The sequence below is a fragment of the Onychomys torridus genome, chromosome 21 (genome assembly GCF_903995425.1).
Source record: "Onychomys torridus chromosome 21, mOncTor1.1, whole genome shotgun sequence".
Taxonomy (NCBI): Eukaryota; Metazoa; Chordata; class Mammalia; order Rodentia; family Cricetidae; genus Onychomys; species Onychomys torridus.
Window position 1 is genome coordinate 32,354,081 of NC_050463.1, and position 13,328 is coordinate 32,367,408.

A 13,328-nucleotide genomic window follows, 5' to 3' on the forward strand; every position below is an offset into this window, starting at 1 on the left:
ATGCATCCCCCATTGTACCCCAGCCTAGAGGTTCAAGTTCTTGGCTGCGGGGGTGGGGTGGGGTGGGGGTGGGGGTTCCTGCAGAGTTTCCTTTCCCAGAGCGCTTTTTCCTTGGCTTTTCAATGATCTGCCCACTCATGTCTTGGGTGAAATGTCACGTCTAGGAGAGATCACTCTAACCGTACTGAAAGACTGCGTCTGAAGACCCAACTCTGTGCCATCACAGTACGGGTGCCCATCTGAAACGGATGCACTCATGTAAGCCTTACAAGCATTACCTTATTTTCGTCATCACTGACATACAAAAGGTGAGTCAGAATACTGTGGTAAAGCAGCATACAGGTGCGTTTCACCTTTACCTGATTTTATCAACTGGACTGGGGCTGGCACACTGCCCCTGAAAAGGGTCAAATGGTAAAGATTTTAGGCCCTGTAGACCGTGCATCATCTCCATTGCACACTCTTTCCCTTCTCTCTTCTTCTTCCTAACAACTTTGTGAAAACATGAGCACTCTTCTCTGCTTATCCACTACATGGAAACATATTGGTGAAATTATTAAGGCCACTCCACATAGTTAAAAGGGAGGTTTATTTTGTGGGGTAACTTACAAATGAAGGGATAGGTTGCAGGGTCTGGCAAAGGTATGGCGCAGTCCGGTGGTGTTCTCTGGAGAACTCTGCTCAGTCTACCTCCACCATCCAGGGTCCTGGAACCAAGAGAGACCTCTCCTCTCCATCCTGGGTCTTCAGCGTCCTCTCTCAGCCCCGCCTTGTGGGCGTGACCATTACCGAAGCCTCAATGGGGGTTGGAACTTCCAGGCCAAGGCTGGGATGGCTACCCACTACAGAAATAGGCTGTGCCCTGTAGGCTATAGCATTCTATTTATGCTTTTTTTGGGGGGGGGGCGGGTATAAGTGCTCTGTCTGCATGCAGGCCAGAGAGGATGGTTGTGAGCCACCATGTGGTTGCTGGGAATTGAACTCAGGTCCTCTGGAAGAGCAGCCAGTGCTCTTAACCGCTGAGCCATCTCTCCAGCCCGGCTGTAGCATTCTAACTTCTCTGCTATACTACTGTGTGCACCCTAAGATCAAGCCTGAGATACTTACTTCTATCCCAAGAATACCTACCATAGTATTGAACACAGAGAAAATACAGTCATAGCTAACCTCATGAACTATGGAGAAAGAGAAGAGAAAAATGGACAGATTGGGGCTCACAGGCATCTGCTAGGGAGATTCAGCACATTGTCCAGGCCAGATCAACAGGGGTTTGTAGATTCCAGGGAAAGGCAGCTTGTCACAGTCATGGGTTCCACCCGCTTCTGCCTTTAGGTCCTGGATCTCAACTCTGCCACATGGGCCACATGCTGGTGCTTGCTGCTTTCTGGGGCCCATAAAGGGGCAGGGGGAGTCACTTCTTCAGGGCTGCTTGTACTCTGTGCCATTGCTGGGCCTTGCTACGTGGCTCTCTCAAAATCAGCATTCTGACAAACTGCTGGCTTGTGGGTACCATCTACCTCCAGAGTAAGATTAACCTAGCAGACACAGATGGACCTGTCCAACCACTTTAAGAACTTCAAGGCCCAAATAGTGGCCAAGAAACCTCCCTAACAAGTTCTGGAAGGAGGAAGCAGTTTCTCCTGATGTGGTGTGACTCTAGACACTGATCAAGGATGAGTAAGGGGCTAGGATGCTGCGCAGCCATACTCAGAAGTACAAGAATACCAGGGTGCTGCAGCACTGTCTGGGGAGCCAGGAATGTGGACAGCATCTCTTCTAAAGGCATTCTTGCAACAGTCCAAGGTCAGCACCATCTGGTGCAAGAGAGAGGTGCCTTTCCTCTGGCACCCCCAAGTTAGCACCAGCAGCTGCCCCAACGACACCGGCTTGCTGGGCTGGGAGAACGCAAGGACCGAGAGTGGGACAGAGAGCTAGCTCGTGTCCTGCCAGGTCTTGAACCTCAGCGAAGCTGTGGAGCCGCCCGCCCACGGGAGACTGGCTCTATCTGGAGGCACTTCCTTCCTCCTCTTTCACATGTTCAGATCCCAGAATAATTCACTGCAGTGTTCTTTGTCAAGTCCCTGCTACCCCAGAGTCACCCCCCATCTTTATAGAAGAAAAAGAGGAACAAATGGTCCCCTGGGCGTTGTAACCAAGCAAGCAGATGCTTCCAAAGAAAGGTAAGTGTCAGATGCGCAACCGTATGACTGAGGAAAACACATTATCTAACTAAGCTCCACTGTGCTGCAGCAGGCCCTATGTCTTAGATAAGAAGGAGGCAAAAGGATGCAAATGATGTGCTCAAAAGCAGGCTGTGAGTTAGGGATGGAGCAGAGGACAGCAGCAAAGGCCCTTCATTTACAGACTGTCCTTAGGATCTTCCAGAGGAGCCAACAGTGTGTGGGCCGTGACCCTAAGAGACAAGGAATGAACAGTCTGGGGAGGAAAGGAATGAGTTGGGGGGAACACATTGGAAAAAAGCCAATGAAACCCCAGGTTTTAATGCAGCCATTCCAAGGAGTGCCGGAGGAGTCTGTCTGTGAAGAAGGCAGTTCACAACTAAGGGGAAATGTGGTGGGGACACAATTTTGGATGTCCTACTCAGAAGAGCTGAGATAGGTGGAGAGTCATAAGAAATACTGGACACGCAATGCCAGGGAGACGATATTCTGCAGGAAATTCAAAAGCAGGAGTAAGTACTCCGAACGCTGAAGGTACTGACAGAGTTAGCAGGAGCCACATGCAAGTGTTCTTCCAGACTGAGTATCACCGCAAGAGATGATTTCCCCCCAGTAACCATTAGGGCTTGACATGGTTTGTCCCTCTAGGAGTCCTGTGCTGGATGTCTGGTTCCCCAGGGTGTATAATCTTTGAGGTCAGGCCTACAGAAAAGTGGCTAGAGCATTGGGTTCTGTGTTGGGAGGGATTGGTACCATTCTCATGGGAATGAATCATTTTGAAGCTAAATCACACATACATGGGGCCTCTGAATGTAAGCAGGTTCCTTTTCTATTTTGCTGCCATATTGTGACCCAGCCGAGGGGCCTGGAATAAATCTCAAGACGCTGGACTTGCGAAACTATGAGTTATACAAACCTCTTTTCTTTATAAAGTACCTAGCCTCGGACATATTGTTACAGCAACAGAAAGCGGACGAATACATGCCATTTTTTAGTGGCATGCTGAAAAAAAAGATTAGGACTAAAGAATGTTAAGAATGCGCTTTTTCCTTTGTGTCTGATATGGTTTACCACCAACTGAAAAAAACTATGACTAGGAAACAGGAGTAAGTTTCTGGAAAAAGATTTGCACTGCTAGGACACTACAAGATGAAGGAGCTGTTGAGGTATTCCTTCAATCTACCACTGGGTTGTCTGTCCTCAGTCACTCTGGCAGCATCTGACAACCACTGCTACCACCACCACAGGAGGCGAGGTGCAGACTCCCGTGGATGAGTTAGGCTGGGGCAGTCACATCAGGCAATGCTTCCAAGTCAACTGAAGCTGCAATCGGGATCTGGGTATCAGGTAAGAAAAGTGTAATTTTGAGGCTTCCTTTCCTAGTGTACTTTTTACTGTGGGCTAAATTCCATACGGTGAAGTTTCCCCTCCACCATGCACATTCAAAAAAACCAAAGCAGAAGGAAGCTTGACCTAGTGATTTGAACAAGGTGTAGTTGAAGCACTCCCAAGCTGGAGCTCTCTCTCCAATTCTGTTTATCTGCACACATTAAAAAAAATGCCTTTTCCAGATTTAATACTTGAAAAAATTGCCCTAATGTAGAATGAGCTCCCAAGCAGGACCACAGTGTGAAGCACCATGCAGGTTGGGACGGCTGGGTAACACAGAGAAGGAAGAAGATCCATTCTCAAATGCATAGCCCGCTCTCCACAGTCTCTGTGAGGGGTGTCAGCATCAGGCTTGACGGGGAGGCTTTCTTCCCATCTTATGGACAGTCAGGGGCTCAAAAAACCCCAAGGTCAATATCTGCACATTGTCTGACACCATGGCTATACAGGGCCAAAGAACCCCTTCCCAGCATGGTCTAATGAGAGACAAGGAAGTTCTGCCTCTGAATGAAGCCAGCTCAACCCCTTTGCTGGCTTTTGTCCTACCTCAGGCTGGAAAAGCTGGAACTCCTTGGTCATTGACTTAAGCAGAAATATTATACACCAAATTGCCAGGGAATGATGGGCTCAGTTGACTTGCAGCTCAAAGCTGATGCCACAGGCCACTGGCCCCTCTACAGCAAAGAAATACAATGTCAACCACCTACAGGGGAAAGCTGGACCAGTGGGCAATGACCCACTACTGACCGACTATGGAATAGTCATCTGCATGTGACCTCAATGTGGAAAGCCACCAAGAAGGGCTGGCGGGGATGCGCAGAACACTCCTCCTTTATATTCTATGCCATTTTGATTAGCCACAGTCAAAGACTTCCACTCACTAATGACCAGAAGATCAAAGCAAGCCCGCTTGCTGGAATCCTAGAAGTCTGGAGACCTGACATGGGGTACTGAAACAGAAGCCTGTCTGGGGTGGGGCTGCTGTGTCCTGACAATAGTGACATTTTGTACTCAGTCATTTTCTGTTGTGAGGGGCTGTCCTGGGACAGATGGACATTAGGATGTTTAGTTGATCGCTAAACCCCTCATCCACTTGTGACAGTAAGAAATGTTTTCAGACATTATCAGATGTCTTCTGTGGGGAAACATCACCCTAGTGGCAAGAAACAATGTTTTTTTTTGGATGAAATTTCTTGTTATGGCCTTAATATAAATATACACATGTTCAAATAGAAAGGGCCATGTCAGAACACCAAAGGTTTTCACCCTGATTATTACAGTAGACTATCTCTAAGCAGAGACGCATAGCAAAAGTATACTCACTGTGCACAAGAAAACAAAAATCTTTCCACATCAGCAGCAGAGTAAGTTTTGTGAAGCCTTCTGCATCGTATTCCACGACACCTCTAAGTAAGAAAACACACAAACCCTCATGAAAATAAGGTTCAACAGCAACAGGACTAAGTTGAGACTATTTCAAAGGCAACTGAAGCCCAGATAGACGTAAGCCATGCGTGCGTCAAGAAGGGGCTAGGGTTTGGAAGGAGAGTACCGAGGTTCGGGTCACAACCTTGCCATTTGCTACAGCTCATGACCCCTCTCAAATCTCTTAACCTGTGGAGACTTAGCTTCCTCATCCAGCAGGAAATTATGCTATTGGTAACATTTTAAGAGGATTGTGGAAAAAAAAAAACCGATAAACATAAACCACAAAATGGAAACATCAGCCATCAGTTATGAGTAAAGAGACAATCTAAGAAACCAGTCAGCTGGGCATGACGTCTCATGCCTTTTATCCCGGCACTTGGGAGACAGGGGAAGGTGGACCTTTGGATCTCTGTGAGTTCAAGGCCACTTGGTCTGCATCTCTAGTTCCAGGCTGGCATACAAAGTAGGACCCTGTCTCAAAATGAAACAAAATTTAAAATGAAACCAGGTCACAGGTGACATTGCAATACCAAATGTCACCTGACTACCTGGACAGTGAGCTTAAGTCTCACTTTACGCAGGGGCTAAAAAGAGGTGACACTGGCGATCTAATTTGGGATTGTACTGGAATTCTTGCATTGGTACCCTGGCTCTGTCTTCCCAACAAAGCAGCGACGTCAGTGGCCAAGTTCTAACAGGGTGTCAAGGGACAACCGTTCCTGACTTGCTGAGGGGTCTGGCAGAACCTGGTCGGCTCACTTCATCCATTTCCCACAAGAACGGAGTGGTAAAGGATGTTGTCACCAAAGTATGACAATACTAAGCGTGTACTCCTGAAGTCTCTGAAGAGATCCCTCCTCCCTGACTGATCAACGATAATGATGTTTCCCAGTTTAATATTGGGACATTCTGGGAAACATACAGGAACTAAGATCCCAAGGACCAGGTGACTTGCTCAAGGATCTGATTTAAGCCAACAATGCTGCCTTATGAATGGACAATTAGCTCAATATTATAACCATGGGGTCGGAACTCTTTAGCCCCCATACCTCATAGGCAAAAACATAATATAAAGCCTTTTGTGCCTAACCATACAATATGGTAATACAGTGGTAATCATTTGTAATTTAGTAACTATACTATATTATGCAAAGTATTTATAAAAAAGAATGACATTGAAAAGCAAATAGAAATTCTTTTTCCTATTTCTCTTATACTCCAGTGAATGTGTGCAACCCTTGGGGTGTGTATCTCCCATTCTGAAGATGACTGGACTCGTTTCTTCATTTTCAATCATATATGCTAAAGATAATCTACTCAAGATTTAGAGCAATAATGTCTATTACCACTATTGTATAAAAAGTTCTCTTTCAAAATGTTCATCAGTAAAGCTGAAGATAATTTTGGCTGTGATAGACTTATGTGAAAGACAGCCATGTTGCTCGGTATTGACACTCTGTGTAGCATCATGAAAAATGTCGTAATAGTTAACAAGAGAATTGCCTGGCGGTGTCCCGGGAGTCAGACTTTGCTCTTAACTGTGCTATGGTGCGCACGCTTTACTCTTACTTTCTCTGCCCTTACTTGCTTACTGGGTAAGCAATTTTTATTTACTTAAATTTGTGCTTCTGTTTATGTATTTTGATTATTTTCCAGTCATCTCTGAACTAAGAAGCAGAGCCCTGAAATCTCCAGCACAGACACCGGGCAGGGGGCTCCACCTTTAAAGGCTGTGAAGAAAACACAGTGGTGCCCTGACTGTGCTAAGCCCCAGGGGAAGCTTATAGGGCCCCTGACAGTACTTAGAAGAAACAGGGCTGCAAACTCCATCGCTTCTGGCATCCAGAGGGACGGGCAAAGGCACAGGCCAGCAGTGGGAAGAGTACTCCATGCTCTGCCTCTGGTCAGACGCTCCCCATCTGCCTCCTGGGCCATCTCTCACCCCTCTGCAGTATAACTCATCACTGTTAGGTGTAAAGTTAGGTGTCCTTCCCGAATCTGTGAGGCACTGCGGGTGGTAGGGTCCTGTCAGGAGACCCAGATCCGGGGGAAATACGATTCCTGCCTTGCTGGCCCCTCTTCTAGTAAGACATCACTGGAACACTAAGCTTCCAAGACTCAGGGCTACCTGCGATAAAATGTGCTTCTAAAGTGCCTGACTGAACCATCCTTGATGTCCATCACCAGCTGAATGGACAACCAAAATGTGGTACACATAGACAATGGATTTCATTCTTCTTTATGGCACGTGTAGGAAAATGGACAGAACTGGAAATCATTATGTTAAGCGAAATACAGCAGACTCAGACAAGATAAATACCACATGTTTTCTCATATATGTGGAATCTACTTTCAAATATGTGTGTGTAGGTCATGAAGTAGAAAGAGCAGCCTAAGAAGGGGGAGCGTATGAGGAAGGCTGAGCGTACGGAATCTATGAGACAGGAAAGTAAAGGGGAGACTATTTGGGAGGAAGAAGGGTCAGCAAGAGACACAGGGGATATGGAGAGGGTATTTAGAAGAAAGGTAAGAACAAAGGAGGATGATGTGCGTATGGAAATGCCAGAATGAAACCCATTACTTACATGCTAACTTAGCAATTAATTTTAAAAAAGCATGGAAAAAAGGCCCCGTTGGTCCCCTCCAGACAACTAGAAGACAATGGGGGTGAAGGTGCAGTGCAATGCTCCCCAAGAAACAGGCTTTCCACCCATGATGGCTGCAGAGAACACCACCGTGATGGCTGTGTTTGGCAGAGGCATACTTATGTTCGGAACATACTTGGTTCTATTGTTTGTTAAAGGATGCTAAAAGCTAAGGCAGCCTGGCAGCTTTAGGGTGAGCACCAAAGCCAGAATGTCACAGAGAAGGCCCCACCTGTGAGGACCAAGTGCACTGCTGGTGCATGGTGTAGACAAGGCAGAACTTACGTGCCAAAGTGACTGAGGAAAGCAGCGATGTACTCTCTTCTTTTGTGATACCCTTGAATCACGTACTGTACCTGGAATGGGAATCCAAAGCCGAGAATTAGTACAGAAAGATTTAAAACGTTCTATTATAAAACACTGGAAAGATCGGGAGAAGCAGAAGCAACAGGGAAAGGAACACTCACATTCCCACCCTATATTCACCAACGGTGAGTATTTTGCCTAGCTGCTTCATCCAGCTGTCTACCTACCTATCTATCAACCTATCAATCAATCTTCCTGAAACATTTCAAAGGAAATTAGAAACATCCTGACGGTTCACCCCAAATACTTCTTTTAATATGCAACTCCAAAAGAATCTGACATTCTCCTTAGGAAGCCACAAACACGGTGTTTAATGAGCATTCTGATGTCATAGGCTACCCTGTCCATGTTCAGCTTTTCTTCATGGCCTCCAAAACGCTGTTCCCCAAATTGTATAATAATTGGGGTTGGATATGCTGTTTATATTTTTAAAATATTTTAATCACATAATAACAGCATGTGTATCTTTTGTGTGTGTACATATGTGTGTCCACACAAACAGGCATAAAAGGAATTGCCTTTCAAAGAGATTGGGTTAATGGTCTTATAGATTGTCTCAGTTTTCTGTTTCCTTTATTGTCTGTATTTTCCTATACATTAGAAGCTAGAGCTAAAGGTCTGATTAGACTGGATTAAAGGGTTTTGGCAAGAAAGCTTCCTAGGTGATACTGGCTTCATCATTTGGAAAAATCACTCCATTGTAGAGGGACGCTTTTCCTTGCTATAGTGAGTGTATGTCATAGTATAGACACAAAGACACACACCCCACTACTCAGGGCGAGCATTCTGCTAATGTATCTCTCAAAGCATGGGAAGACTTGGTTCCCCATCAGTCATTCACTTAATGGGTTCAATATCAATTGGGAGATTCTTCTCTGAATTATTTCATTTGGGGTTGAGAAATGGTGAGCTAAAAAAGTTCTATTATTCCTTTTGTATTTATCAGCAGACATTCTTTATAAAGCGATTTCATCAAGTGGGGGCTTTTTGGTTATCTCGAACTCTATTGAAAGGGTAAGATAAAATTAAAAAGGTAAGAGAATGCCTAATTTCTTCAAAAATCTTAATATTCAAATGAGAAGTATTACAATGGGTGATTTTATTTTGCATTTTTGTATATCCTGGTTAGCATAAAAATGACAATTTCTACAAAAAAAAGTTAAGTTGTTATGTTAGGTAGCCGAAAGTAAGTTATTTATACAATAGCTTCTACCATAAAAACACATTCTTTATAATGGTCTCATTGTGGCTGAAAGAAATAATGAGCCCCCCCCCCCAAAAAAAAAACCAACCTGTTTTTATTGGCCATAGCCACACTGTATTCCCATGGCTAAGGAGAGCTCAAGATAAAGTACTTGGCATAACCTTGACACAAGTGTTCCTGATAGCCAAGCTCTACCTTCAAAAAGTAAAACAATTCTATTTATATAATAGCGGTTCATGTCAATTTACAAAAACAAGGCTTACTTTGCAGGCTTAATGCAAGATCAGATGTTATTTTCAGAAAAGAAAAACAGATGATAAGTTTGCTTAAGTGGCTTTGTTTAAAAAAAGGATGAAAACAGTTCTGTGTACTTGATTTTAAAAACAGAAAAGCATTTTAACAGAAACCCACAACAAAACTGGCTATAAAGATAGATTCCGATGTAATTATGGAAACTCATTTGAAGAGACTGCTCCTAAAAGCAGCCCATGCTGTCCTCGTTTAGAACAAACAGAAGAACACCAATTTTAAAGACAAGTAAAATTAATGAAAGGGAACCAGATAAGAAAAACACTGATTCTTATATTTCTAAGAAAACGATATTCTAATTTTTTTTTTTTTTTTTGAGGAAAATGTATGACTAGAAATTAATCTCAACTGGGGAGCTTTAAAAAGGCTTTTCTTCTCAGTTCTAGAAGACACAATTTACATTTTTCTCTGGAATTCTGGGGCACAGATTTGAAGGCAGTGCAAAGCCCCAGAATGTAAATAAGAGTCCTGCCCTCTACTCTGGCTCGGAGGGGAACAGTGAAGAGAGGGGGGACTTTGTCTCAGCAGAAGCCACCACTCAGTGAAACTAAGTGCCTTGGAATCTGGGCCATCCCACGTGCCGTAGCCTCGCCAGATTTCAGTTTCCCTGACATTTAAAAATTAACACTGAAGCCTCTGAAATATTACCGTCCTTTAAAAAATATGTCCTATAGAGAGATGAACTATCTTCTGAATGAGAGAGATAAACAAAAGATCTATTTTCCCAGCCAATATGAAGGAGTCAACAGGAGCAAAGAAAATAGCACTTTGGCAATTAAGCCAACTGAGTCACGGTCCATGTGGGATGGGAAAGAGCCAGGACTACTAGTGTGTGAATATCTCTAGTTTTCAGCTAAATATATTGGCTAGACATTAACAAGTATATGCTCACACTTTTGGGAAATGGTTGACTACTACCATTACAATAAACTCAGCTATATGCTTCTGAATACAGCTAAGGGGAAACTTCAGCTAATCCGATCTGGTGGGGAGAAGACCAGCTGACCCAGATTCTTGCCCTTGGAGAAACAAAACCTTTGGTCAACTGCTCCCAGGCACGACAAGAATGAAGGACAGACAGTTAATGGGTGAGATAAGGAAGCAGAAGGAAATGAGGGCCGGCGTAAAGAATCCTCCTGCCATGGGCTGGCCGTGGACATGTGTGTACACCAGATGACCGGGGAGAAGGGGGTTTGCAAACGTAAAACCCTAAGAAGACACAAGATGCACCAAAAATGTAGGTGATACGGGCCTACTAAGAGTTGACGGAAACAGCCATAATAAAGGAAAGAGATGTAGATAAGACAAGCGGTGAAAGCCGGGTCCGCAGAAAAGGGAAAGGAGAAGGAGGAAGAGATGAGCTGTCCTTCAGAGTAGGCAAGGCAGAGGCTGAAGGCACAGGGGCGGGTGAGTGAGTTGCGGGAACCATGATTTGACAGCTGTAGGCACATTCTGGAGGAGGAACTCTCACAAGACAGAGGGTCAGGGGACTTGCTTTTACCTTGTTGGTGAGCAGGTGGCACACCTGAGGCACATAATCAATGAGACATCCTCCTCCTGGAAAGGCAGGGATATGAAGAGCCGAGGAGCCTCCGAGGGCACTGAAAAGACATGAGCACAAGGAGCTTGCCTTAGAGCCAAGGTGACGTAGGGCACGATACCCCAAGCAGACGTGGCATCTCATCACGGTCTGGCCGCCAGCTGACTTGGGCTAATGAGGTTGGGAATATGAGCATTAAACATCTGTATTTTAATTCATTTTGTTGCACTAACAGATTACACAACTGAACATCCTGCAGATGATATCTCACACAGCAGTATATCTCTGCCACTTCTAACTGGCTCAGGGGCATGTCTCACTTTCATACTCCACGTTGTGCCAATTTGGTGCTGGACAAAGAGAAGTTGTTCATCAAACCCCTGGCCTGAGCTACGGGGGAAGTGACAGCGAGTTCTAGAGCTCATCAGCTTTGACCTGTGCGTTCTAAAAGACACCCAAGACAAAGAGATGGGGACAAACAGGCTGAGCCAATCGATAATCGCTGAGCCGATCGCTGATTCTGAAACAGGCGCCAGAACTTTCCCACGGGTGAAACTCTTTCCACAGAAATGAAGTGCATTGATAGAAAGAAACAGTTCAGAAATGTACAACGCGGCTTTTATTTACCACCCTCAATCTTTCCTGCTGCCATTTTTTTCATTTTATTTTAATGTATATATTTCTACACTGTCCTTAAACTCCCCCTGTAATATGCTGGGGAATAAAACAAAATACCCCAGGCCCTTAATGCTGTGATCATTTATTGTACGAGTCCCAGCTCCAATGTTGTGAATGAATGTCACAGTAACTACCTGCAAGCTCCTTTCTAGAGAGTGGAGGGCAGGGTGACTCAGTCTAGGGCCATGACACAGAGAACACACTGAACTCCAAATCCCTACTCTACTGACTGCAGATTTCTGAAATTCATTTTCCTGGTAAATATGAATTTTATGTTTGCTTTTGGGGATGAGAAATCTCAACACACAAAAGGCAGGTGATGTGAGGAGGTGGGAGATGGAGTGGAGATACTCAGCCCTCACTTTGTTGACTCAGATGAGGACTGAGAACTGATAGCAGCCTGTGCCCTGGTACCCACTGCAGGTCATCTATGTTCCGCAACTGTCCAGTACCAGGAGGGCCAGGGCTTCGCTCACCGCTCTTAGCATGGATACCGGGGTAAGTAACACCCTGTGAACTGGGGGCCAGCTTTCTGTCCTTGCTTCTAACCCACAAGGCACACTCTCCACCAGGTCCTAATGATTCCATTAGGTTAGAAAGCCAATCAGGAAGAAAATTCTAGAGGACAAAAATCAAGAGTTCAATATTTAGGATTGAACTTGTGATTACTGGTTAAATATATATACAATGTAGAAAACTAAAGTAAATACCAAGATCCAGGCTACTCACAGCTTACTTAGAGAAATAATTGTTGGTATTACAAAAATTCCAAAATAAGTAAACTAGTTTGGGCAGTTTCCTGGAATTGATTGACTGCAGTGGCTTTTGGCTTGTATAAAACATTATAGGATAGATCTTTAAGCATTTGTTAAATTGTATAAAAGGAAAACGGTCTTCAGGCCACCCTCCCAATCTCTCTCCTCTCTTCTCCATCTATCTTGATCTCTCTCACATTCCTGTTCTCTCTCTGTCTCTCTCTCTGATTGAGTTGTGTCATTCTGAAAAACAGCCACACACAAGAGCTGTTTATGATGGTGAATAGAAACAGAGGTATGAAGAAATCTAGAGTCTTGTGGCCAGGCCCATTCCTCTGCTTATCAAGAACCGATATTGTTGCTATTCAGCTGCACTGTCTAATTTAGCCTTCCCTACAACTCAGACAAGTAACTTTCCAGGCGAAGAGAGCAAGGCCTAGAGGGAAATTACTGAAATTACAACTAGTCAGTGGTCAACCAAGACTAGACGGCAGGTCTATGTGCCTGTCACTAGCACCCCTGATAGTTTTGCTGACATACTTGGCTCCCTGAGAGGAGAGCGAATTTAATCACAAAAGGCTACAGGGGTGGTAAGAACAGCTGGCGTGGCTCCCTCAAGCCCTCAGGTCAGGATGTGGATGAGGAGAAAGCTCCCGAGGCACTCCCGATGATCGCTAAAGCAGATGCCGTAGGGCTCATCTCCCATTGCGCTCGCTCGTCCGAGGAGCAGGTGGGCCAGCGGTCCTCTTGGTGTTCATACTTCAGCACTCACCCACATGCCCTCAGCAGTCAGACTGGCCTGATCCTGGAGGCAATGAACTGACCGCTTTTGGT

At 44.9% G+C, this 13,328-nt stretch overlaps 1 protein-coding gene across 1 annotated transcript in view; it reads right to left on the bottom strand.

The window, feature by feature from the left end:
- The window catches only part of Babam2 (BRISC and BRCA1 A complex member 2), a 376,093-nt gene that overhangs the window by 67,605 nt on the left and 295,160 nt on the right, over positions 1-13,328 (bottom strand). The window contains exons 8-10 of the mRNA XM_036170890.1: positions 11,023-11,122; positions 7,928-7,998; positions 4,893-4,975 (exon numbers count right to left, since the gene is read on the bottom strand). Of these exons, the coding sequence (XP_036026783.1) occupies positions 4,893-4,975; positions 7,928-7,998; positions 11,023-11,122 (254 nt within the window). The remainder of the gene's footprint in view (positions 1-4,892; positions 4,976-7,927; positions 7,999-11,022; positions 11,123-13,328) is intronic.